Source organism: Pomacea canaliculata, linkage group LG12 (assembly GCF_003073045.1).
Source record: "Pomacea canaliculata isolate SZHN2017 linkage group LG12, ASM307304v1, whole genome shotgun sequence".
NCBI classification, from domain to species: Eukaryota; Metazoa; Mollusca; class Gastropoda; order Architaenioglossa; family Ampullariidae; genus Pomacea; species Pomacea canaliculata.
In genome coordinates, this window is record NC_037601.1 from 5,409,922 (window position 1) to 5,435,034 (window position 25,113).

General features: G+C 38.4%; 3 protein-coding genes and 1 non-coding gene across 7 annotated transcripts; 1 reads left to right on the forward strand and 3 right to left on the reverse strand.

Moving 5' to 3' along the window:
* Positions 1–99: 99 nt before the first annotated feature.
* On the reverse strand, positions 100–7,363 carry LOC112553242 (ADP-ribosylation factor-like protein 2-binding protein). 2 transcript variants are annotated; one of them, XM_025220336.1, is made up of 7 exons: positions 7,300–7,363; positions 5,839–5,911; positions 5,434–5,495; positions 4,451–4,557; positions 2,667–2,752; positions 2,219–2,315; positions 100–1,815 (listed from the first exon to the last, which is right to left on the reverse strand). In XM_025220336.1, exons 1-7 carry the CDS (start codon positions 7,301–7,303, stop codon positions 1,702–1,704), a joined length of 543 nt encoding a protein of 180 aa, XP_025076121.1. In that variant the 5' UTR covers positions 7,304–7,363; the 3' UTR covers positions 100–1,701. The 2 variants fall into 2 exon arrangements, with proteins under 2 accessions (XP_025076121.1, XP_025076122.1); XM_025220337.1 differs by having other exon boundaries at positions 5,842–5,911; positions 7,300–7,356.
* A 172-nt stretch (positions 7,364–7,535) lies between these two features.
* On the forward strand, positions 7,536–7,607 carry Trnag-ucc. The gene has a single exon. It is a non-coding gene; the product is annotated as a tRNA-Gly (tRNA).
* A 307-nt stretch (positions 7,608–7,914) lies between these two features.
* On the reverse strand, positions 7,915–14,594 carry LOC112553345 (b(0,+)-type amino acid transporter 1-like). Of its 2 annotated transcripts, none has more exons than XM_025220495.1 (10): positions 12,117–12,258; positions 11,718–11,842; positions 11,514–11,619; positions 10,865–10,909; positions 10,155–10,278; positions 9,771–9,880; positions 9,227–9,323; positions 8,899–9,054; positions 8,442–8,610; positions 7,915–8,067 (listed from the first exon to the last, which is right to left on the reverse strand). In XM_025220495.1, the coding sequence occupies exons 2-10, from the start codon at positions 11,833–11,835 to the stop codon at positions 7,997–7,999; spliced, it is 996 nt and encodes a 331-aa protein (XP_025076280.1). In that variant the 5' UTR covers positions 11,836–11,842; positions 12,117–12,258; the 3' UTR covers positions 7,915–7,996. The 2 variants fall into 2 exon arrangements, 1 of the variants encoding a protein (XP_025076280.1); XR_003097033.1 differs by lacking the exons at positions 7,915–8,067; positions 8,442–8,610; positions 8,899–9,054; positions 9,227–9,323 and adding exons at positions 12,737–12,838; positions 13,303–13,443; positions 13,992–14,046; positions 14,434–14,594 and having other exon boundaries at positions 12,117–12,356.
* A 2,476-nt stretch (positions 14,595–17,070) lies between these two features.
* Positions 17,071–24,359, reverse strand: LOC112576532 (b(0,+)-type amino acid transporter 1-like). Of its 2 annotated transcripts, none has more exons than XM_025259069.1 (13): positions 24,194–24,359; positions 23,703–23,861; positions 23,111–23,212; positions 22,000–22,239; positions 21,554–21,679; positions 21,246–21,351; positions 20,782–20,826; positions 20,329–20,452; positions 19,775–19,884; positions 19,199–19,295; positions 18,676–18,831; positions 18,215–18,383; positions 17,071–17,854 (listed from the first exon to the last, which is right to left on the reverse strand). In XM_025259069.1, exons 1-13 carry the CDS (start codon positions 24,210–24,212, stop codon positions 17,784–17,786), a joined length of 1,524 nt encoding a protein of 507 aa, XP_025114854.1. In that variant the 5' UTR covers positions 24,213–24,359; the 3' UTR covers positions 17,071–17,783. The 2 variants fall into 2 exon arrangements, with proteins under 2 accessions (XP_025114854.1, XP_025114855.1); XM_025259070.1 differs by having other exon boundaries at positions 24,298–24,348.
* Positions 24,360–25,113: the final 754 nt, after the last annotated feature.

Here is a 25,113-nt window from a genome sequence, read left to right on the forward strand (position 1 = left end):
GTCAGCAAGTAAAACTTTCAATCACTTTATATATGTAAATACGGAGAATTTACGTCTGAAGATATTCTTGTAAATTACTTTCAAAAATACCCAGTTTAGTTTTGCGTGTAAAATAAAATTTATTTAAAAACAAAACCTTAAAGCAAACACATTCAGATCAAATGAAAGTAAACATGTTTGGTAATAAAATCCTTTACAGAATTTCATAACACATTTCTGTAAGAGGCTGAACAATGATAACTTGTGAACATCCTTACAACTTACCCACTTGATGAGTAGAGCTCTGTGAACACAAATACTTAGAAAGTAGATAAAAGCAATATCATCCGATGGAAAGGTTTATCACTGAAAGAACTCCAGGTACTCAGTTCACAACACGAAATAAATGATAAAGCACATTTTGAAATTTGATTTGAATGGGTTTACTGGGATGGTTTATAATAAAAATAAAGTTGATTTGTATCGCGCTTTTCCTTCACCATTAAAGGCAGGCTTAAAGCGCTTTACTAAAGAGAAAAACATACAAATATAATAATAATGGATGTTGGTCTGAAGCTGATTTTTGTAGAGCAAAGATTGGTATAAGCAACGTCTTGAATGTCAGCTGTAGGCCAGCAAACAGAAAAATTTGTCAAAATAATAAATCTGAAGTTTGAGGGCAACAGTTGAGAAGAGAGCACAGTCTTGGAATTGAAGAAGTGAAGGCAACAGCAGTCAGTGACACACAGGGAGGAAGATGGAAGATGACACAAACACATCTTATCACCAGATGACAGCATGAAGCGCACATATCCAGAATCTAATCTACAAAACATGTAGCAACGTACAGGGTTCATCAATCAAAAATGGAAAACGGCATGGTCTACAATGTCAGAACAGTTAGAAGTATCAGTAAAGGAGGCGAAGAATCCTATACAGTCAAGAATCAGCCAGATGTCAAAAAAAGATGAGACAGAAGTCGTAAGTGGCAGATGTCTGGTGTAAGAAATGACGCAGCACAAACACAGAAGAACAATTCACAAGTGGTAAATGACGCATCAAACATCACAGATGAGTAGAAGAAACCAAAACTCAACGTACATCCACAGACGAGACAAAACAACAGGGCTGGTCCCATCCAGTCTCTTTATAAAGTAAAGAGCAATAATAATAATATTTTTGATACTTAGATACAGGATGTGGTTATGATTCAGGTACTACATAGGTTTTTTGAGGCATATACATGAGAAAATTCATGTTCTCCACAGCAAATGGAATGAATCATCATAAGACAAAAGCAGATTTGAGGAATCACACATTTTGTGCGGACATAAATTTCTGTCTTGAGTTTAATAGGTCACTAAGTAAGTAGTATAAGTAGGCTTCACAACAATTTGCTAAACAAGCTTCGAAGAAAATATTAATAACCATTCCTGATCTTGAAGAATTATATTAAATTATTGATACATATATATAACTCTGAATACAATGAAACTACTCCTAAACTTGTATATTCTCTATTCTGTCGAAAAGTTTTAGATGACATTTGAAGTCTGCTGATGTTGATTCACATAATTCTTTTTTTCAGGCACTCACTTGTATATTCCCAATTTGAAATACCTGGTGAATCTCTTCCATGAAAGGCACACTCATACATATCATTACCCATACTAGTTACAAGTCAGAGAGCTGGGATTGTAACACAAGATGGTGTAAGGGCTGTCAAAGATGACCTTCACTCAACTTAAGTCCTGTATCACCCAAAGGCAGGTCGTCACTGTGGATTGGCGTTACTCTGATTCCACTACTTAAGTCAACTGTTCGTCCCTCTTTTTCCTGTCATAAATAGAATACTTATGAATATAATAGAAATCAGCATACATCCTAATACAAAATGAAGAATATGTTAAAAACATTAACATAACATTAACATAAACATGTTAACAATTCACATAAATCCTTTGTTGCAGACAATCCCTTAAAGCAGGGCTTCTGCTAAGGCTAAATTCTTTGGGGTCCCAGGGACCACTTCTTCAGATTTTTAAGGGGTCCCTGTTCTTTGCCCAAATTTGAAGGGGACCCCATTGACGAAAATTGAAGGGGTCCTCTGAACTTTTAATGCGTACTGTACGCAATTTTTTGCATAAGCAGAAGCCCTGCCTTAAAGTTAATTTCCACAAAAACAAAAATCCATCTCATGTATGAATATTACAGAACAAGGACACAACAAAATACTCACAGCCTTGAAGTCCAAAACCATTTCCTTGAAAGCAAGAAAGTCACTAAAAGTTAAGAGAAGTTCAAAGATCTCTCCTTCCAACTCCGCTCTTCGCTCTCTGTGGGAGGAAATAATATCTTAAAGAAAACTGTTGCACAATATAGATAATACTAGTGAGCTAAACAATTTTAAAACATACACTAGCTTCTAATGATTTAAGATGTTCATCTTGTTAGGTTGTGCCCTTTGCTTCTGAATGGATTCTTTGTAATCATGACATGTCTTGAGTAAAACATGTTTATTACTAGATAATCATCAAGTTTACAACAAAAATAATTTAAATGAAACAAAAAAATGAAGTACTTCTAAAAGTGAAAACTACAAAGGTTTATAACACAGCATATACAGATATATCTCTCATTTAAAAGAAATAAGTATTAGTGATACATGCAATAATTCTTCTGCTTACATAAGAGTCCTTGTGAATTCTTCCATTGAAAATTCTGGTACACGCTTTACTATTTCATCTTCCAAGAATTTTTCAACCAGCTGGACCTGTTAGCAAAAAATAAATAATGAGAGACGCAGCGCACAAACAAAGGAACAATATCTACAAATGCAAAAGAAATCTAAAATATGGCTGATTTATAGAGATGCAGCTTTATGTAACTTTAAAATCTGACACTGTAGTCGAGCGTTTTCTCTTAATTTTCTCAATCTATTTTTTCTATATCTAACATGTCCATTTCTGGTTGATTTCATAAATTTGAACAAGTTTGTTGACCTATTCTTAATTATTGAATATTAACTCAAAAACCCATCAAATTAACTCCTGTTGTGTTCCTCTCTGAGTGGCAATGTGAATACAAATTCATGAAAACTGTATAACTGGGATTAACATCTCTCTATCCCAGACCATCCGTAATCTTGGTTTTACCACTGACACATTATTATGTCTTGACTGTCATAACAATGCAGTCTGTAAGTCAATTTTTCTTGAACTTAGCAGGATCACTCACATTCAACCATTCCTGTCAATGTCTGCCACCAACAAGCTCATGTCTGCTTTTGATATGTCCTGGCTGGATTACTCTCTATTCATTGATATTCCTAACTAGGTTATTTCTTTTTATTAGGCTGCAAAACATAATTGTACAAATTTTGCCAGCAATATTTTTAGAGCTAGTACATTGTTTGGTACTGTCTTTTTCACCTTTGTATGCTGTCCCTATTGTTTACCTCCCTTCATTCAGCTGTCTATATCCATATACTTAGTTACTCTTTTTGGAGGTTAGATTATGAAATGTAACTGTTTGCACACATCCACTGTCTACCTCCTTTTTGTTGTGGGCACGAGCTATACTGAACAAAGAAGTTTGGTATGATCTTCCCGACTGCCTACTGGGCAAACTCATATTGTCTTCCATCAGACCATGGAACATCCCTCCTCTGTGAGCTTTAGTCTGAACTCACAATGATGACAAATTCACCACATTGTGCTATCTTCATGACGTTGCCCCAATATACCTGTCTGAGATATAGATGCCTTAGTTGGTTTCCTAAATCTGCTTGTGTCACCTCCACTATGTGCCATGAATCTGATAGGAAAAATTTGGCAAATGCTCTTTTCCCTTCCCAGGTCCCACTGTTGAATTTTTTTTTTTTTCTGTTCGAACTGTATCTATGTTCAAAGCCTCCAAAGGGCCAAGAGGTCAATGCCATATACTGCAGGTCATGATAAATTGTGGAAAGTTCCGCAAAAATGCCTGGACAGATCAGCTGGTGGAGTGCTTTTGTTTTGCAAGAAATGTTTTTGCCAACACTGTCAACCAGCCCAGGTTAAAAAAACAAAACCCAAAGGATTTAGGATTTAAACAGAGGCCCACCCAGCCTATTCATTGTTACCCATCCTCTTGTACTATTGTCTCTTCTCAGCATTGAAGAAAAACCTCAAAGGAACAAGATTTGAGTTTAACAAAATTTTTAAAAAAAGGTCATGAGTGCAACATGAGCCTGGTTTAGAGACCAGCATAAGGAGTTTTTTTCTGTTAGAGGAAGAAGGGAATGCCTTTTAAAAGAACATTATAATGAGAATGTGCACTTGAGAAATGACTATGTTGAACAATACGGATTTAGTTTTCCGAATTTTCTTTTCCTTCCTCAAAAATGAAATATTTTTAGCCCCCATCCCTCCTTCTTGTTGGAGTTATGCAAGTCTTTTAGAGGGTAAAGGAAAATTGAAAAATTTCTCACATATTCTCTGTGAATGTCTGTATAGCAAAACTTGTTCTCTTCTGTCTCATCAAATTCTTGATAGTACCTATCAAGAAAACTTTTCTGCAGTCTCTGGAAGCCACTCTCTGCATAAACACCAAAAATGCCATAAAAATACATTCTTCATAAATAATATACACGATAAAAGTATGTGAATATATATATATAAATGCTTTGTAAGGACATACATTAATTTTTACATGTATTCAATTCACATTTACTAGCACCTCTACCTTTTTAGTTTATATCATGCAGTTAACTTAAAATGGATATTGTTGGATAATATTTTTTAAAAAGATAACCTCTCATCGATGTATAAGTATAAAGGTGTATACATTTACTAATTTGACATTCCCTGGCTTTTCTTTCTTCTATTTTCAGTACAAAATTTTAGCTTTCCAACCAATAGAACACAAACACAGTTATAAACTCCCAGAATATACTTTAAAGTGAAAATAAATGCAGTTTAAACATTAGTGCACAATTACTGCATAAAGATCTTCAAATAATTTTGTACCCACCTTCAATTTTGTTTTATAAAGTGCGTAGTTCGTTGTCTGATTATAATATTTATGATAATATATAACTTTTTCAAAGTTTCAGGGTCTTGAAAAAAAAGAGGCAGGAAGTATGATCTGCTTGGGCATTTTTGTTCCGTGTGATACACGTAATAATAATATAGCAGCAATTGCTCTGATGGAATAACATGCAATGTCATATCAGGAGTTTGTTCAGAGGGCTGAAAATCTGGATATCAAGTTTTCTGTAGACTGTACTGTAAAAATTAATTTATTTTTGCGAAGCACCTTGAACTTGCCTTTAGAGTAGGGATAAGGCAATATACAAGGGACCTTTATTATTATTATACGAACAACCTAGCCAAAGTGCCTCCCACACCATGTATGATTAAAGAAAATTTTGAAAATTCTCATGTTAGTATAATTCTTTAGATGTTATCGTACCCATCACAATTTCTTCTATGTGGCCAATGACTGCATCAAATCCAGCATCAGTACTATTTGAGCTGATAAAGAAAAAGGATTTGATTCATAGAATATAATACATCTAAAAATTATATTGCTTTTCAATATAAAAAAATTTTAATTTACAAAAAACATAAGTGTTTCCCCTTTCTTTGGTTCATATAATACACTTTAAACATAATAATGACTTACTGTTACAATTTTCTATAAAAGGTAGAAACTTTTACTCCATACATTTTACAACATAGTTTTACTTTTATTATCTTTATGCCTTAATGAATGGCTAAGTGCTGGATTCCAAACTGATATTGATCTACCACATTTCTGTGCTAAGAAATGAATCTCTATTAAGAAAATAAGGAATTGGAAAAAGGAAATGTTTACCACCCTGCAGTAAGATCATCTTCTTCTACAAAATCTCCTTGGTCAAAATCCATCAAATCCGGACTGTCAGAATCTGGAGGGGAAGCATAATCATGTTACATCTCTTCTCTATGCACTCCACTGATTGCCTGTACAAGCCCTAGTTCATAAAAGCCTGGCTGTGAATGTCATAACATTATATGTGGTTCCTTCCCTGAATACATAAATAATACACTCACTATCTACTCTCCATCTGGACAGATTTGCTCCTTGGCAGGTAACAGTCCTACTTCCACCAAAATTTGCATCATTCAGCCTGTTCTACCTTGTTAAAAGCTTACTTGTTGGGAAATACATCTTACAAAAGTCTATGTGTATAATAAGTGAATATATGTTGTGAGAAAGAGAGGGGAGAAAAAGAGTACTAAATTTTAAAAGAGCCCTCTTCTGTTAATTTCTTTGCTAGTAATTACGCCTTATATTCTGCATCATAATGTCATCCTTCTAATCATCTTCTTATTATTATTACTTGTGTGTGTGTGTGCACGCGCATGCATGCCTGAATGCCTCTATGTGGATAAACGTGAGAAAGGATAAGAGAGAGAATAAAATATCACTGGTCATTTCATCCCAGTCATATCACCCCACAGTCTTAGTGCGCCCCACAGTCTGAGTGAAAGTGCCCCATTTATGTAAATTATTTCCAATTGTCTTGGAGTGAAATGACCGGTTCCTAAATAAAACTGATTTAGCATCAAAGCCAAGAGTCAAGAAACTCTTTTTGTCTTCGACAGATATGTAGTACCTTTAATGAACTGGATATGGAAATTTTAGTATTTTTTGGTTAAAATTATGCCTGGACCTTGCCAGTTTTGGTGTGGTACACTGGTTGAATAAAGCGTCGACCGACCACATTAAATTTGTTCTTGAATTATCCCACTATCTTTTGTCTCACCAAATCTCTGTTTATATGCGAGGTCTCTAAGATCATATATAATTTCGCCTACCATAAATTGAAAATCTAGCCTACATAAAGTGACAGAGACGACAAAACTCAGCTACAAACCCACTGTTACCTCTATATCTAATTTTTAACTTATATATTGCGTATATGCCTCTAAACTGTGTACACCATTGTCGAGGATTACTGTACAGCATTTGGTCAAATAGTTGTCTTTAAAACTTTATAATTCTTTAAAAATGATTCTTTCAAGCAGTATCAACTTCCAGCCAATGTGTTGCTATCTACTTTTGAAAAAATGTTATAAAGCTCCACACAATCACGCTAGCAAACGGAACGTTAGCGTACCTATCAACGACAGCTATTTTAGCAGCAGACAACTAAAAAATTGAAAGGATAAGTAAGAAGTACGATAAATATGACTGAATTACGATTAATGCAATATAATATGTATTTTCAAATGTTTCAGAAAAATGTGAAAAATAACCCGTGAGCAAAGACGGTTTAAGAAATGAACTTACCCATGTTGTCACCTATGCAGGTGATAACCGGAAATTATGTATGTAAGAATAGCTTCCCTTTCCCCTCATGTTTAAACTATTATTCAAAATTTTTTAAAGCTAGCACTAAATTTCGATTAGAGTATATATAAATATTTTTAAAAAATCAAGAAAAATAACAATTTCTACGAATGCAGAGAAAATGAATTACAAATAAATTAAGATATATAACATTTTTGCAATTACTTTAGCGTGATGCGTCGGTGGTGTAACGGTCAGCATGGCTGCCTTCCAAGCAGTCGACCCGGGTTCGACTCCCGGCCAACGCATGTGTTTTTGTCCTTTCTTTTAATTTTATTTTCGCTGTATTTCAATAAACAGCACTTGTGCATTTTTGTTACTTCAGTGATTTAGAAACAGCTTACGTACGTTTACCTGTTTTATTTTAAATGACCTCTTTTTTTTTTCTACAGCTTTTTTTTTGTAATATTTCAGTATTTCCTGCTGAATCATGTCCGATTCAGAATTTTAAATTGAGCTTTCGAAATATTACTACATCTGTCTGATTTCTTACCAAATAATACCCCACCATCCCCCACCTTAAAAACAAAAAATCAAAAAATCAGAACACTCAGAAAGTTAGGTGACTTTTTATTTTGTCGACAAACTTATGGAACTGCAAGTTCTTTAGTTTCTTTCAAAACAGCACGAAGCGGAGTCATCTCGAAGCATCGTATGAAGCAGGAGGGCCAACCCTCATCAGCAGCTGTATGAATATCACTAGGCCATCTGTGCAGAGAGAAATAAAGGAAGAAAAAACAAATATAGTGACCATCCCTGAAAGGCCAACAGTACATAAGGTGTAAAAATATATTGTGTATTATGTATTAATGTATTATAAATGTATTCTGACTTTATCAGTATAGATGTTTACAAATTTATTGGCGATTTTTTTTTCTCTTTTATATACAAGGAGCCCGAAGGAGGCAACATTCAGTGCATTCTGCAGGACCAGCGAGAGGAAGTGCAAAAAGAAAGAAAAACAAACAATTGGCAAGGTAGGGAATATCTCGTTTAGAGAGAAAGAAACACTTGTTTTGAAAGCAGAAGACATACTGTAGTGTGTCATCCTGTAACATCCACGTCCTCTGGGGGTAACTTACCGCAGATGTGACTTCTGTTCTTGAAGAAACGGAACATCAGGTACAAGCCGACCCCCACCATCAAGAGAACGAAGGAGAAGAGCAAGTCCAGGGTCAGGCCGTCCAGCTGCGGCACCACCACTAGGTACAGGCACACCACCATGAACAGCACCGGCACCAGCACAGGTTGCTGTGGTTCAAGTGAAACGGGAGGCAGTCAGACAGATCCTCTTGGTGTAATGAGATCAGATTAGTAACACGATGAACATTACAGACATTGTAATTAATACAGTAAGACTAGTCAAACTCTTCAACATGGCTATGACAGAAGTTAGGTTTTATCAAAAACAAGGCAGTATAGTCGTTGTCATCAATAGATGTCAGTATCTCAAAAATCAGGAACATATAATTCCTTGGTGGTGTTTGTCGACAGGATGTAGATCGTGTCGACATCTCGATAAACAAGAACACAAAATACCTTGTACGCGACATCATCGTCTTTGCCTCTCTGCCTAAATCGAATGACGAGGAGAGCAACGGCACAGAGGAAGTAAAAGAACCAGTCGAGAAGGGAAGAGAAGCTGATAAGTGTGACGATGTCCGCCACGAGGCAACACAGGATCCCAAGAATGACCTGACAAAAAAAAAAGGCTGAGAACGTGTGCTGACTTGAAACCAGTAACGGCTACTGAACTGTTATTTAGTTTCGTTGTTGCATAATATTGCCACAAAATTTGTAGAAGTACAAAGAAGTACAAAATTGTAGAAGTACAAAGTAAATCGCTTGGACACATAATTCAACATACCATAAAAAGAATGGCTGCTATCGGCGTACGCCTGGTCACGTGTATGTACGACAGAACATCCGGCAAGTTGCCGTCGCGTGCAGCAGAGAACATTATTCTGCAATTATAAATCGCCACGTTCAATTCCCGCTAGGGGGAAAATGCTAATCGCATGTAGGCACAGACTACTACCCATGTCCTCATGCTAGTTTGTTGGCTTAATTTTAGTTATTCTTAAGCATTTGAAAGCGTCCTATAACGAGTTTCACAGACACTGCCTGGTCAAGAGAACTAATCCTTGGATTTATTCCACCCATCCACCACTGGAGCAATTTGCGAAGACTAAATCTTAGCAAAATACTAGCTATCAAAACTCTAAAACTTCGAAAATAAAATAAAAAAAAACGGGCAAACACAACCCCACAGTTCGTTCTGGTGACGACTGTTTGGAATAGGGAGGGTAGGAAGGGATACTGCAACAACTACTACAACAGCTGCTTCCCTGCAGCAAAAGGATAAACTAATGATGCTTTTATCGATGTCCCTTACAACACCATGCACTCACCTGGGAGAGGTAAAAATTCCTGCGTTGCCGCTGCCGGCCGTGGAAGCCATCACTGACAGAGAGATGAGCAAAGACGCCACCCCGCCACCCAAGACTTTGGTTCCCCATGTCTGCAGACAAAGAGGGCAGATGTCGGAGGTCAAATCCAAACGCTTAATGAATGGAATTTAAAGATTTTTGCATCTCGAATCAAGAGCATTCACTCTGAAATATGTTACCTGATAACTATGACGATTTTTTTTTCTTTTGTCAGAGACAAAACCACATCGCCGAAATAAAATGTTTCGGTTCTATGCTCCAACCGGCGGTTATCATGCAATATACAGGTGTTGTTACACACGATACCTATGCTACATATTTCGCACTAATGGACTGTGAGCTCACCATAGCAACCGTGCTACTTGCTAGCATGTCTTGGCGGGACATAACAGCCAGGTATGACACGATGGTGAGGAGGTAGATGATGGTCACAGCAAAGACACTGAACACGCTGGCCAACGGGATGTTTCTGACAGACACTGTGACAGAACAGTCAGCAAGTCTACAAGAGCGATCATTCTAGTACTTCAGCAAATCCCTTACACACAGGTGTAAACATTAAAAAGAAAAAATGTGTTAAATAATCTGGCTTTGAACTGCTTGGTGTCGGTTCAGACACCTTACAGAGAAACTGAACGCTGTATGGAGATAAATGACAATTAACAGGATGTTTTATTGTCTTTTTTCAAATTATGCCTTTTTTCAAATAACTGGGTTTTTACTTCTCGTTGTATTGGCATAAAGACGATTAAAATTGTATATTTGCATGGTACGAACATAATAATAATATTATTATAGGAGAATATACATGAAATTAAAACAGTTAAGACCAGCAATAATGCAATTTACCTTTGAGTATCGATGAAATTTGTTAATGTGCATGCTATAATTTGATTATATTTTAGCTCTTTTTACTTTTACAAATTTCTAGCATTCACCTGCTGGATGTAGACAATTTGTAAACTTTACATCGATTTCAGATTTATAAATGAGATTAATAAGCCTTGCTTTAAAAAAATAACTTACCACAGATGACTCGCCGACAAGAACCCTACCTTTTTGGATTTTTGACTTCTTCTGTAATATTGTTGATGTTATTCCTGTTGACACAAACAAATACATGAGAGAAAACAAGCCTTTGGCTTAATGAGTGTGTTTTGTTAAGATAAGATAAGATAAGATAAGATAAGATAAGACTTTATTGATCCCTAGAGGGCAATTCAGTTATGAACACTGAGAATCATTGACAGTTGGAAAACTTCCGCCCAAATCTGTTGGGCGTCTTCTTATCTTCTGCTTACTCTTTCTGGAACTTGAAGGATGCGGGCTGAGAACATTACCTGAGCAGATTAGCAGGCCGTTACTGGGAAAAGTCAAAACAGTATACACTCAGACAACACTCTATTGATTGGGTACCTGCAGGCGGGTACGACTTTCAGTGGAGAGAAGAGGTTATGTCTGTGAGATTATGTCTCTCTATCTGTGAACAAGTAGCTCAGATGACTCCGTTGCTTCTTCCACAAATCGTTGACCACCCTGCTGTCTAAAGGTCTGCCAATTCCGAGCACATTATAGTCGTTGTTTTTGTCTGACATTAACTACAACATTCATTTTATCTTCCCTCCCCAGAACAAAACACAATGATCTTTATCAGACTTTTTATGTGCATGTAAAATACTATTAAAAAAATCAAAACCTGTTTACCATCCTCCATAGGCCCACATGACAAAGTAGAAGGACTTTGCAATGGATGCTGCCGACGTCTCCGTCCCATGAAACCCAGTGGACAGGTCTGAGGTTTCATCTTGCCCTGACAGACACAGTGACCACAGAGAATTGATTCACTGCTACTTGTCATTAACTTAAGCTTCTTTCCTCTAATAAATAATTAAATAAATAAAAGCTAACCTGAGGCCAACCGGTACACGCCCCAACGATGATGACGCCCAGTGCCAGCAGCTTGGCATAGAGGAAGACGATGCTGACGACAGCTGATGTCCTCGCGCTGGCAAGGTTCAATGCGCATAAGGTCACTGGCACACGAGATGGTCATCACAAAGGATTTCTATTAGTCGTATGTAATCAACCATGTCTACAATTCTAAGCGCCTGCATATCAGGGTCCGTTAAAATAAGACTGTCTTGCCTGGGTATAAATTTTCTTTCAATGACTGCAATGGACATCATAATAAATAAGCCACATCCCCCTATACTTCTAAAGGTATAAAACTACCAAAACACCTTTATAAACAGAAAGAAGCCGAAACCATGACCAATTGGACGGTCCCTCGTAAAAACAGGTCCTTACCTATCAAAGTGACGGAGGTGACTGTGACTAGAGGTCCCGGGGTGCCGCACAGCTGGACAGAGTTGACAAGATACTCCGAGAACGTCATGGCCTGCACCGCTATGCCTGCCGGGAAGTCAAGTAGTATCAGCTTAAAGGTGAACAGGAAGCCAACCCACGACCCCAGCCCCTCCTTCAAGTAGGCGTACTGTCCACCATGTTTAGGCACTCGGCAGGCCAGCTCAGAAAAAGTCAGGGACCCTGCAACAGGTGATACCAGTCGGGATGCGGTACTTAGATGGTCAGCGAGAAGAACTTGCACGAAAAGTGCCAAAGATTCTTTTTGTATACATGTCCATTACTTATCATTATAAAAGGGTCAATAAAAATAGTACAACCTGCATTGATGTGTTTGAGCATTATTTTTGACAGTATCCAAACAAAGACATGTAATTCAATAAATCAGTTTAAAAGAAAAGGAAACTGCAATCTCAAATTCGAGGTTTAAATATTCTTCAAACCAGATTTTTTAAAAAGAGCACAAAAAATCCACACAAACAAACAAACAACAACAACAACAACAACAACAACAACAAAAAACCGGGTGGAGAAGGAAAAGGAATAGAAACATTTGTGAATACCTAACAGAGACATAACTCCACCTAGTGACCAGACGATGAGGGCGAGGCCAACAGAACCGGTGTGTTGTAACACTGATGTCGGTGTGATGAAGATTCCGGAACCTGTCAAAGACACATATACACAGGTACACGTTAGATGGTTAGCTTTTACCTCGTCTAATGATGTAAATACAGGGTTTCAGCAAACCATTCTATGTCCAGGTCTTCGTTATTTCGGTACAAACTTCTAGCTGATTGATGATTAAAAAAAAACACACAATTTCGATCTGATGAGTAAAAAGCATCGGATATGTAGTGTAGTGATGAAGTGATGCACTGAAGCACACACTCTTTTTAATACACGTATACAAATGTCCATGTTTGTTAAAAAGCCGATGTCAGATGTACATCACTAGGTCCCAGCAGCATGGTGGCCATCAACTGGAAGAGGTGTTACTTACTGGTTCGTGACTAATCCTGTCTCGTGACCTGGTCCTAGGAGGCTGTCTTGCACTAGGACATTAACTCACACGAGCAACACACACACATACACACACACAGACTGTGTACAATAACAGACTACACACCAATAATCATTCCCATGTTGAAGCTGATCGCGCCCAGGAGGGTCACAGTTCGCCGCAGCGTCAGTCCTGTTGACGTCACCTGGACGCCATTCGCCACGTGACCCTGTGTGACGTCGGCTTTGTATCGCTTGGGGCCTCCATCTGCACAGAGCAAAGTTGTCTTGATGGGTGTGACAGTCATCAGGTAAGACTGCTAACAGGTGTGAAAATTGTTATACTCTGATTACGGATCTGATTAACACGAGTACAGTGACGGCATGACAGTTGTACTACAAGTGGTGTCATGGTGAATATTGAAACTTTCTACGTACAACGTGCAGGATGTGTTCATTATGAGAATTTTCACATATATGATTTTAAGTAAAATATAGGTTTAGAATTAAAAAATCTATTTTTAAATGACATCTTACTAATACAAGATACAACACAAGAAGGAGAACAAAAACCACTGATAACTTATACGGTTTTATTTATGTGTTCAGGGAGTGCTTCGATGCACTGTTTCGTGAAGAAAGGGTGTTTAGGTATAACTTTTTGAAAACTCGGAATCGACATTTTCGAGGCTCAGCTACACAATTTGAAATAATAAATAGTGATTTCAAAGGTATCTGTTAATTAGTTGAGAGTATTACATATATATGCTAATATGACTTCTACATCATTGTTCGAACAATTCAGTGAAGCCTTACTTTTCATTTTTCGGTGACAGGCAGACTGTACGATGAACTGTGTACACAGTGATTTCTGAAAAAGAACATTTACAGTCCATTTGTGAAATAAAGTTGTCTGAAGTCTATAGTATCACTTATTTAGTTATCAGTAAATGCAAAGAGCAAGAGAAACACGGAGGAATTGCTGTAAATGACATCCACGTGAGCAATCAAAAATATATCAAGAATAATAAAAAAGTGTTATTTTAAACAGTTTAGTGCATGATAACCACATTTTCAGACTTCCATCATAACGCTATGTTTATTATCAAGAAAACCGAGAAATTTTTTTAATGTTATATTGAAAAAGTGAAAATGCTTAGGTTATATTTCAAGATCCTTTTTCGGCTTTTTAAAAAAATTTCTTTATTTTTCTTCCTTGCTACAATCTGAGGATTTACAAAGTGTGCGAAGGTCTTACCTGAAATAGAGATCAAGTTTGTACTGCTGATGTAGCTGTCCACGAGAGGATCCTGGGTGTCAATATTATACAAGTTTTGCCTTATATTTGCATATTGCCTGTGCTGAATCCGAGGGCCTCATTGTCTGTTTCTTCTGCGTCACACCTGTACACTTTTTTTCAACTTTTCACCTTCTCTCTCTCTCTTGTCGCCTGGCGCCCACATACAAATGTCCTTTACTCAATGTTTACCACACATTAAAACTTATCTGGTATCTGGTGCGTGGAATGAACGTCAAGGAAACTCATTAATGTCTACTTTCTGAATAGAAGAAACAAGTTCAAGATTATTTAAATACAAAATTTATTTATTTAAAAATATTCTGCAAAGGACTGGCTAAATGGGAAAAAGCATTTTCTTGCTTATTTTACCTCTCGTTAATAAAGAATTGTCATTGTCATTAGTCTGTTATTGTTTTTAAACAGTTAAAGGGTATAAAAGACATGATTTGAATTGGACATTAGGTTTTAAAGTCAAAATATATGTAGCTTAAAACACTAAATGGAAGGAACAGGAAAAAACTGAAACTGTGACATGATTCCAGTCTCAAACCTTTGAGTACTGGTACATGGTAATGTATATTTTCTCTCTCTCTCACTCACATGCACAGGTGCAGCCAGGAAAAACGCAGAAAGGAAGACAAATACATACTGTAAATGTAAGCTAAAAGGTCGCAAACAGCTCCTACATTTTCAGATGTTTTACTTATTATTGGTGCTATTCCTGTTGACAGAAGAAAATGGTCTAACCATCGGTCTAACCAGCTAAGAAGCCACAAAAGTTCGGAGACCCACCGACACCTGCTGAGTCGTTTCCTGTCGGTTTTGTTTTCTTACTTCCTCTCACGGACCTTCATTCAATAGATATGAAGGCCCTGCTTCTTCTGAAACCAGAAGGATAAGTGATGTGACCTTTAGAAAATGAAGTTCCAGAGTTGAGTGGGGACAGAAAACAATCTCTCGACAGAAAGCCCTCAGAGAAAATAAAAATCTACTTTATGGTTGTGCACCTAATGGTGGACACGAGTTTTAGTGGACAGGTAAACATGTTTGTTTCCTTTAATACGATGTCATATAGTGAAAGAAAAACAGTTTTGCAAATCTATCAAACCAGAAGAGCCACATATATGCTGTAGTGTAACTGTCACCGGCAATTATAAACATGGCAGATGACTTGTCCAGATCCTAACCCTAAGCCCCACTATCCTAAGTTATGTGATTTTAAAGGCAAATGCTTAATTTTAACCAGGGCACAAACAAACAAACAAACAAACAAACAAACAAACAAACAAACAAAAAAAAAACGACTTCCCTTAGGAGAAACGTTGTCTTTGCGGAAGTGACCCGTCACACGGCGGAAATGACCCGCTGACTCCTGCACGTGCGAACTGTGGGGCAAAGGTTCAGATGCTAACAGGTGTCATGAAGGTTTAAATCTTAACACCGGCACCCACCAAAACATAATTGCCTTGCATCGTTCGTTATACATGTCACTCACACCGTGAGGATTTGATGTTCCAGGTTCAGATCTCGTCTCCGGCACGTTTTTCTTTCTCTGCATGTGGCATCTGTTTACAAGGCTGGCTGCCTTGCCATGATATAGTTTTAGCTGCTGGCTCGGAGTAAAAGACTTTTTCTTCCCCCTTATTTCGCAGCCTTGTGTTTTGTTGTTACATTTTCCGCCACATGGTTAGATGTTGGAACTGAGTGTGCAGGACGTCGTCTGCATTGCCGAGGAGAAGTGTGTTTATTCTGCTCCTGCTTCATTGATTTTTTTTTTTACTTCTTCGTTATAACTCATATTTTCTTGGTACAGAGATCTTTATAGAGAGACCTTTGCTGGCTACCAGAGTTGATGACACTGTGCCCGTAACAGTTATTATTTCATCTTTCTGCTTTTGTAAAGCCCTTTGAGCTTACCTTGATGGTGGGGAAAGGTGCTATAAAAATATCATCATCATCATCATCATCCATCATCCATCATCATCTTGTTTTTTTGTGTAGTTGTAGACAGATGTACTAAAGCGATGTGTAATGTACCTCACAGTTACACTATAAGTGAGCTCTTCGATTGTGTATTCCAACATTATAAAGTATGCAAGTCCTCCATGTTCCTCGGATTAGTGGTGAAAATCCGATACAAATTAATTTTCTCAGTTCTTTCGATTGTGGAATGAAACACAACAACGTATGAAGCCTGATCGATGGCAACTGTTACAAGAGGACTTGCAGTTTGTTCTTCAATGAAACTGGAAACTGATTGCCCAGGGTCTCGTTGGACATAAAGGTAATGAGGAAAATTGATCTGTCAGTCTTTTATTTTCTAAGCTGTTCTTGTGCTGCTTTCCTCAAACGGCGGTCCTGTGGTGCAACGGTTACCTGTCACAAATACAGTGAGGGTTGGCTGTCCTGGGTTCAGTTCTCGTTTTGGCACGCTGTTCTTTTTCTGCATGTGACATCTGTTTACAGGGCTGGCTGTCATAGCATGATATAGTCTTAGTTGCTGGCTCGGTGTAAAACACCTATTTCTCCCTCCCCCCTGCTTTTCTTAAAATAATTTACAATTCATTCTTCTGATAAACTGAAGACAGCAGCTTGTTAACTTCCTTCAACTTTTATTTCATGCTTAACTCGGGCTAGCTTGTAATGTCACACACACACACACACGTGGTTATAAGGGTCATGAATGTACTAACATACAAAATAAGTGAAGGTGTAGCAAGGTGTACAATGCAGTGTATTGTAAGGTTCCCCGAGACTAGAGAGAGGCACTTTGAAAATAGATGCTGACCCTCTTCTTCTTCAGGTTCTTTTTTGCCAATAGAACACCAGATGGATGGACAGTTGGGGTTTGCCAACCTCTGGTTCAAAAAATCATTGAATCCATGGCCTTTTGGTCCTAGCTAACCACACCAACCCAACGAACTAACCACAAAGTTACAAATCCCTGATAAATACTTCTTGTTGACAAACCTGGGATGAAGGGCGAATGTAGATCATAGATGTGTCACCTTGCTCACACCTGCATTATTCAGTATCATGCGTTGAATGTTGACACAGAATTACAAAGAAGTTCACACCTTATCAAGTAGGACATTGGAGGTTTTCTCCCAACTCCCAGGTGTAGTATCAAGAAATACTTAATACAATGGGTCTCTCATGTAAGTGTGGTTTGTGTGTGGTGAGTAGACTGGTCCATTAATAATCGTTATGATGGTAACGAACATAACAGCGTTTTAAACAGCTTGTAATAATATTAATAATCATGAAAGGTTTATTGTTATCGCCATTATTATTAATGCAACTGAAGATCAACCAGAAGCCACGTAAGGAGGAGGAGGGACGATTTTTAGCAGCTGCTGTAGAAATATCATTGGTCCATCTGTAGACAAATAAAAAAAAATTAAACTATCAACTCCATAAAAAATTGTTTATGTTTTATTTTGAAAAGTCGCGGATACGCACACGTGCTAACATGAAGGTGAACATAGTTTCCTCACTTCTCTGTAGAGCTCGGTTAGAAAGACAAGCAAGTGAGGACATCTTTGTCTTTATTCATGTCACGTGGCCCAGAGGTGGAGAAGAATGAAGCAAACTCTGGAGTGTGGCAGAGGTCCTGTGCACAGGCACAAGTCCAAAACAAAGGAATAAAACCATTTTAAAGGTGAACCCAGCGGAAGCCCTTGACTACTGTCAAAAGAATATTTTTCTTTTGGTCTCCGGTGTGTATATTCTCACTCACCGCAAATATTGGTTCTGTTTTTCAGCTTCTTGAAAAGCACGTAGAGGACGAGGCCGAGGGCGAACACTACACACATGTAGAGCAGGTCCTTGGTGACTCCCCCCACCTGAGGCATCACCGTCAGGTACAACGACAACAACAGAAACAGCACTGGCACTAGCAGAGGTTGCTGGGGAAGAACAAATGCACGTGAGGAGCTTCCTATTTAAAGGGTGGTAGGTATCTTTGTGTCTGTGCTACCACCAGAGCAAATCTTATTTTTGTCCGAAACATAAATCTGGTCTTCATTGTAATTAAGAATGAGCAAGAAACACAGAGCCAATAATAAGAAGAGGTGAGGCAGTTGAGGAAAACTTATTTTTTGTGTTCTTCTTTCGTACACATGCCTTGAGGATGAAATGAATAGAAAACTTCCATTAAGAAGTAGAAACAATTTTTGATAATATTCCTTCTATACGTACCTTGAAAGGAATGTCTTCATCTTTCCCTCTTTGTCGGAATCTAATAATTATGAGGGAGGCAGCGCACAAGAAATAGAAGAACCAGTTGGCCAGACCGACAAACCTGATGAGAGTCACAATATCCGACTGACAGACGAAGAGGATTGCAATAGAAACCTACAAGGAAACAAATGGGCGAGGGTAAAAGTCAAAACAAAGTAACAATTCGCTAACTTGTTTATGAATTCAAAGCACGTTGAATAGAATCTTTGCAATCGGGAGTGGACGAAGGAAGTAAGCACAACTGTGGTTATCATGCCTGTAAATGAATACAAGAAAATGACCAGAGCAGCTTTACCAGGTTTCCGATGGAAAAATCTCATCATGTCAGACTCGTAGTTCGAGAATTAACTTGAAGTTAAGAGAATTATCAAAAACTGAGAATGACAGAACACTGAGCAAAAAAAAAAAAAATCGTGATATTGAGCTTTGTATAACATTAACAACCCTTTGTGTCATGTAGAATGTAATATTTAGTACTTACCACCAAGAAAGTAGCAGGGATTGGTGTGTATCTGGTCACGTGAACATACGACAGTACTTCCGGCAGATTGCCGTCACGTGCAGCAGAGAAGATCTGTCTGTGATTGAAAGAAATGAAAGATCTGATCAAAACAAGCAAGCAAACAAACAAACAAAAAATCTTTAGTTTTCAAGGCCTTTCTTAACCGGATAAGCTTTATATAACAATCACATCCACACTTTGCCAAACTTTGTCCAACGTTCAACGTTCAACGGCCTTTAATGTCTGTCTTGACAGTAATCGTCAAATATTGTCTGAATACAAAACTTCGACAAAAGACCTTTGGACAAAAAATTACAACAGTAAGGACAGCAAACTGAATCTGGACTAAAAATATGATTGCTAATGTGCGTGCATCGAGTATGGCAGGGTCAATGTATTTACTTTGGTAGAAATTTCTGATTGGAAAACGCTCTAGATATCATTTGAGAAATATTTAAACTTGAAAGTATTTAAAGACCCCCTTAAAACCCCCTTACAATGAACATTTTTATTTCAAAGCCTGCTATACAAGAGCCTGCATGATACATTCTGTACCTTGGCCCAGAGAAGATTCCAGAGTTGGAACTGCCGGATGTAGAAATCATGACACATATTGGAATGATCAGAGAGGCGATGCCTCCACCCAGAACCTTTTCCCCCCACGTCTGTTGAATAGAAACAAACACACAAAGACAGACATGCTCGCGATGAATGTTGTCCATTATCATGTGATCGGCAAACCTGAGAACTAATCCAGTAATACCCATCATCTCAACATGGACAAACAATTTCTGCTTTGGCTGTCAGTTTTACAGAGAACAGCCAGCTCATAAAAATCCTTAATGGATGCAGTAACACATGAGGCTCACTGGGAGTGTTATAAAACCCAAAAATAATGCTTTCTTTGATAAGTTACCAAGCAGATAAAAAATGTACAATTTCCTTTATGATGATCATACACCAGACCATACAACACAACTTGTGATTTTAAAAGCTATGTATATTAGTCAAAGTCTGGCTGGAAACTGTGACACAGGGATGCTGGGGTAGGAGACATTGCAGCAGCTTTGCCCTTTATGTCAAATAAGTTATCGTCTCCCGACTCTCACCATGGCAACCGTGTCGCTGGACAGCATCTCCTGGCGAGACATAACGGCCAGGTAAGAGACGTTGGTCAAGACATAAATACAGGTAACAATGGCGACACTCAGCAGGCTGGCAAGGGGTACGTTCCTATGACAACAGAAGACATTTACAGCACATAATCAATGTTAGACATCACAAATTCACAGTACAGAGTCCAAAATTTCCTTGAACAATTTGTACAATAATATCCAGAGGTAAAAAAGTTTTTTAAAAAGTCTATAACATGCTGGATGGTCGGCAAGCAGTTATCACCAAAGAAAGTCGGGTATCCTAATATCTAACTTCTGGTTACAAGGAAAAGTTAAGCAAGAAAAGTCATTTAGGTTAAAAAAAATAGGTGCTTTTGATTTTGAAAGTAGACGATACTGATCAACACCTCCCTCCTTTCCTGCTTAATTAGCTAAATAAAGTCTCACCTCTTTGGATTCTTCACTTCTTCTACAATATTGTTGGCCCCATCCCTGATGACAAATTTAGCTATTAATGACAGTTTATACATCCAACTCTCTGTTGCATGTTTATTAATGACAGTGTGAGCAGGTTGTAATGTTGTCAGTGTGGTTACTTCCGTGTTGTTTCTTCCTTTATGTTACACTTCGTTATATGGAGGCATATAGAGTAGCTTCATATGTTTGGACACGAATGTCTTTAACACTGATGACTTTCCTGGTGAGGCGATGTTGGGACAGAGGCACCGGAAATTCATTCACTAGAGACAAGTTGAAGAATAAACAGTGTAAGCCCCAAAAACTCCTGACCATCTGAGACCATTTGAGCTCTGATGCTACTGTGTGGTTTGATGGATTCTGTGGGTTGAGATGGAAGTTTGTGTTTCGATATCCCTAACAAATGCCAACTTGAATCGAAATGCTAATCTCACCATCCGCTGTAGGAAAACATCACGAAGTAGAAGGATATCGCGATGGAAGCAGGGTTCTGTACTGTCCCCTCAAAACTCTTAGACAGGTCCGAGGTCCCCACTTTACCTGTAATTCGTAATGTGTCATTCATGTGTCATCTGCGAGCAACCAAATTATGAAGTCTGAACTGACTAGTGAAACTGCTCTGGTCTGGACCACCAATGCTCTGGCCCCTTGGCGATACACCTACCCTACCCCAAACCCCGAACAATGGATATGGAAAAATGTAGAAACGGGAGACAAATCTGACAGAGGGACGAATTCTCACCTGTCGCCAGCCAGTATAATCCCCCACAGATGATAATCAAGAGGGCCAGCACCTTCGCACACAGGAAAGCGATGTTGACAAGCACCGAGGCCCTGTTGCTCGTAATGTTCAGCACGCAAAGGGTTACTGCAGGACACCGTGAGGTCAGAGGTTGTCACCATGGCGAGTGATAATGACCATAATACTAATGCTCATATTAAATGAAAGAAGAAAGATGATGATGAGGAGGAGGAGGAGGAGGATGAAGATGATGATGAAGTGAGAAAAGAACGCGAAAAAAGCAAGAAGCAAATGGCGAAAGAAAAAGAATTGAGAAGGTAAAAGAGAGAGAGAAGAGGAGGTGGAAGAAGAAGTTAACAGCATACAACACCAATGATGATGCTTATTAATTATTAGTAGTATAACTATTATTAGTATTATTATTAGTAATAATGAATATGTCTCACCAATCAAGGTCACTGCAACCAATGAGACAAGAGTCTGCGGAGTTCCACACAGGTCAAAGGTTTTGACAAAGTATCGCGAGAATGTCAGAGATTTGACCGCAAGGCCAGATGGATTGTCAAAGAGTACCTCCTTGTATGCCAACAAAAATGCCAGCCACGACCCGAAGCCCTCCCTGATGTAGGCGTAGAGTCCTCCATGCTTGGGTACTCGGCAGGCCAGTTCTGACACCGTCAGCGAGCCTTACACACAGCCCACAGAGTGTCAACAATCACTTGATCAGTATTGACACATCCAGATCACAATATGACACAAGAATAACATCATAAAAACAAGTGTTAAAAATTATTCAATTTTTAATGACTGAAATTTCAGAGTTCTTCTACCGAAAATCCAACTGCTTTTTATTACACTTTTATATTTCTGACTGTCCTTGTCTGTTCAAAAGTCTGGGAATTTAGTCACCGACTTTTCACCCACTTTCAATCGTCTTAGAGGTTTGGAATTTTCGCCATTTACTCATTTATAATGACAATTCAATATTAAATCATTTCCTGCAGTCCACAGGTCATACAACTTTTTTATAATTTTAATTTTGTATGAGAACTTATAGGCCAAATTAGAGAAGACAGGTCCTCCTGCTCGAAGACTATTAAACTATTTTTATCTCCCCCGATTCGGTCTATAAGAAGAAAATAAAGTCAAACGAAAAAACTCCATAACTGAAAAAGTCTTAAAAGTTAAAAATAAAATAAGTAAAAAAATTTAAGAGCACACTTTTATTTGCAATGCACTAAAAAGGGTCTAAGAAGGACACTCTTAGAAATATTTTCGTTCATTAATATCTTTATCAATAAATAGATAATTTTGAAATTTGTTATGATAAGATTTTAATAACTTGAGAGAGTGCCCCTCACACTTTCATATTTTAAGTTACAAGTATCAAAGAAAATCTCGAGCCCTACGTAAAAAATTATTTTCCTCTTTTTTTTAAATAAAAAGTTTTTACATATTTTATTAAGAGGTCTAAACTATACAATATGAAAGTATACAATACAAAATATACAAATCATACTTTAAACATAGGTATTGAGAATGGCTGTTGCAACCTACCTAACAGAGACAAAACGCCACCTAGTGACCAGACGATGAGGTCCAGACCAACTGATCCAGTGTTCCGGAGGACTGAGGTTGGTGTGATAAAGATTCCAGAGCCTGTAGACATTAGACATATACACGCATGCGAGTAAAACTTGACTAAAGGACACAGTCCATGTGTGTGTGTGTCCGTGTGTGTGTCCGTGGGTGTGTGTGTCCGTGGGTGTGTGTGTGTGTGTGTGTCCGTGTGTGTGTGTGTCTCAGTTCCCTCACACACGCTCAGACACGTAGAACGCAGTGGTGCAGTGGCCTAGAAACCATGGGGGAGGCAAGAATGTGAATGTTGTTCATTGTCAGCATGGAGTTTGCCCTTTCGATCAACCCGTGCTGCTCTCTATAGAGCAGGGGTGGACAATTAATTTTCCCAAGGGGCCGCATGAGAAATTGGGATGGTTTTAGAGGGCAGTACTAATATAGTTAACTCCGTTTTACCCAATACTGTATATATAGTATATATGCTGGCGAGCGGGCCGGTCAGAGACAGGAGGCGGGCCGGATGCGGCCCGGGGGCCGCCCCTTGCCCAGGTCTGCTATAGAGTATACTTACCGATCATTGTGCCAACATTGAAGCTGATGGCGCCTAGCAGTGTGACTGTCCGCCGCAAGCTCAGGACCTCTGTCTCCACTGTGAGGCCAGACTCTCCATCTTTCCGTGGAGGGTCCTCTTCAGCTCTGTCCACCTCTTCTGAGCCCGAGGTGCCTTCAGCTGCAGACACACAGTGTGGATCCGCCGTATGTCATTTTATTTTCATCCATGTACTTCTTACCAAACTTGCATGCAGCAAAATAGAACAATCGGACTCTCAGTTAATGATAAGAGTATCTATAAAAACCTTCATCGCCAGCTAAATATGGTTACCTACAAGGCACATAAGTATTTGCATATGAGTACAGAATTTAGACATTGAATTCAGTAACCTAGACGACAAACAAAACTGTCACATAGACTGTGCATTGGTCCTCTGTACTTTCTCTACATATGTCATTTACTTAAGAAAACATCAGTCAAGCCACCTAACTACACCTTTATTTCCTTACCTTTCATTTTCTCAGACATGGAGTCTTCCTACAATACAGTCGCTTCTCATAAACTGTACTGAAACAAAGCCTACAGTGAAATCATTATCTACGCACTAACTCACCTCTAGAGATCATCATCAACACACTCACACACACACAGGTGACTACTGGACTCTGACAGACACACAAAACTGTAAAGTGATCCGACTTCTAATTATAATTGCAAATAGTGTTTATGACAAGGGACAGTGAGGGACATCACATTTGTACTTTACTATCTCTATGAAACATGTGATCCCAGTACTCTGTAGTTTATCTTAGACAACATAATGTATTTATTATCATGTTAACGGTTGTATGTTTACCTCATCTGATGTTTCTATGTCTGTACAGTGGGTGGTGAATTGATGTTTTACGCCGATCCAGCAACTTGGAGAGAGGGAAGGGGGATCTGGCGAAATAATAATTTGAACTGAAATTACCCCAAAGCAGCATCACATTATTCTTTTAATTGACTCCTAGACAAATAGCAAGAAACTGGATGCAAAGACGATGATATAGTGTTAGAAACACTGTTACTATCACACATTTCTAGAGAGTTTCAGTGGGAGGGTCCAGGGTCAGTCAATGTAGCAGATGATTGGGTTACAGCAAGCGATGGGTTTGTACAAATTCAAGATTATTTCTAATCAGGTTATTTCCGCGACAAAATGAAATAAAAATGAGAACATGATCTAGAAAAATTCATCAGAGTAACAAGGATTCACAATGTGATGTTGCATAGCTTCAGAGTGTTAGCCCCGAAACCACATGACAACATTAATTGCAGCTTCACACTTCTCTCGTCTATCCTGTTTGAAACAAGTTCCGAACTCAAGCACAGGTAACACTGCAGGTGAATTGAGGGACAGCAACACGGACTTCATTTTGTTACGCAT

Bases quoted from the DNA above. Each gene is read 5' to 3' on its own strand.
- LOC112553242 (XM_025220336.1), bottom strand. The intron at 5,496-5,838 runs GTAAACATTTCC...TTTCTTTATCAG, and splicing joins GATGATCTTACTGCAGGGTG to CTCAAATAGTACTGATGCTG. The intron at 4,558-5,433 runs GTACGATAACAT...GTGTTTATGCAG, and splicing joins CATAGAAGAAATTGTGATGG to AGAGTGGCTTCCAGAGACTG.
- LOC112553345 (XM_025220495.1), bottom strand. From the start codon at position 11,835: ATGCGCATTGAACCTTGCCAGCGCGAGGACATCAGCTGTCGTCAGCAT. The intron at 9,881-10,154 runs GTGAGCTCACAG...CTTTGTCTGCAG, and splicing joins CAAGTAGCACGGTTGCTATG to ACATGGGGAACCAAAGTCTT. The intron at 9,324-9,770 runs GTGAGTGCATGG...TTATAATTGCAG, and splicing joins GGAATTTTTACCTCTCCCAG to AATAATGTTCTCTGCTGCAC.
- LOC112576532 (XM_025259069.1), bottom strand. The intron at 22,240-23,110 runs GTAGGTTGCAAC...GCTGTGTGTAAG, and splicing joins TGGCGTTTTGTCTCTGTTAG to GCTCGCTGACGGTGTCAGAA. The intron at 19,885-20,328 runs GTGAGAGTCGGG...TCTATTCAACAG, and splicing joins CCAGCGACACGGTTGCCATG to ACGTGGGGGGAAAAGGTTCT.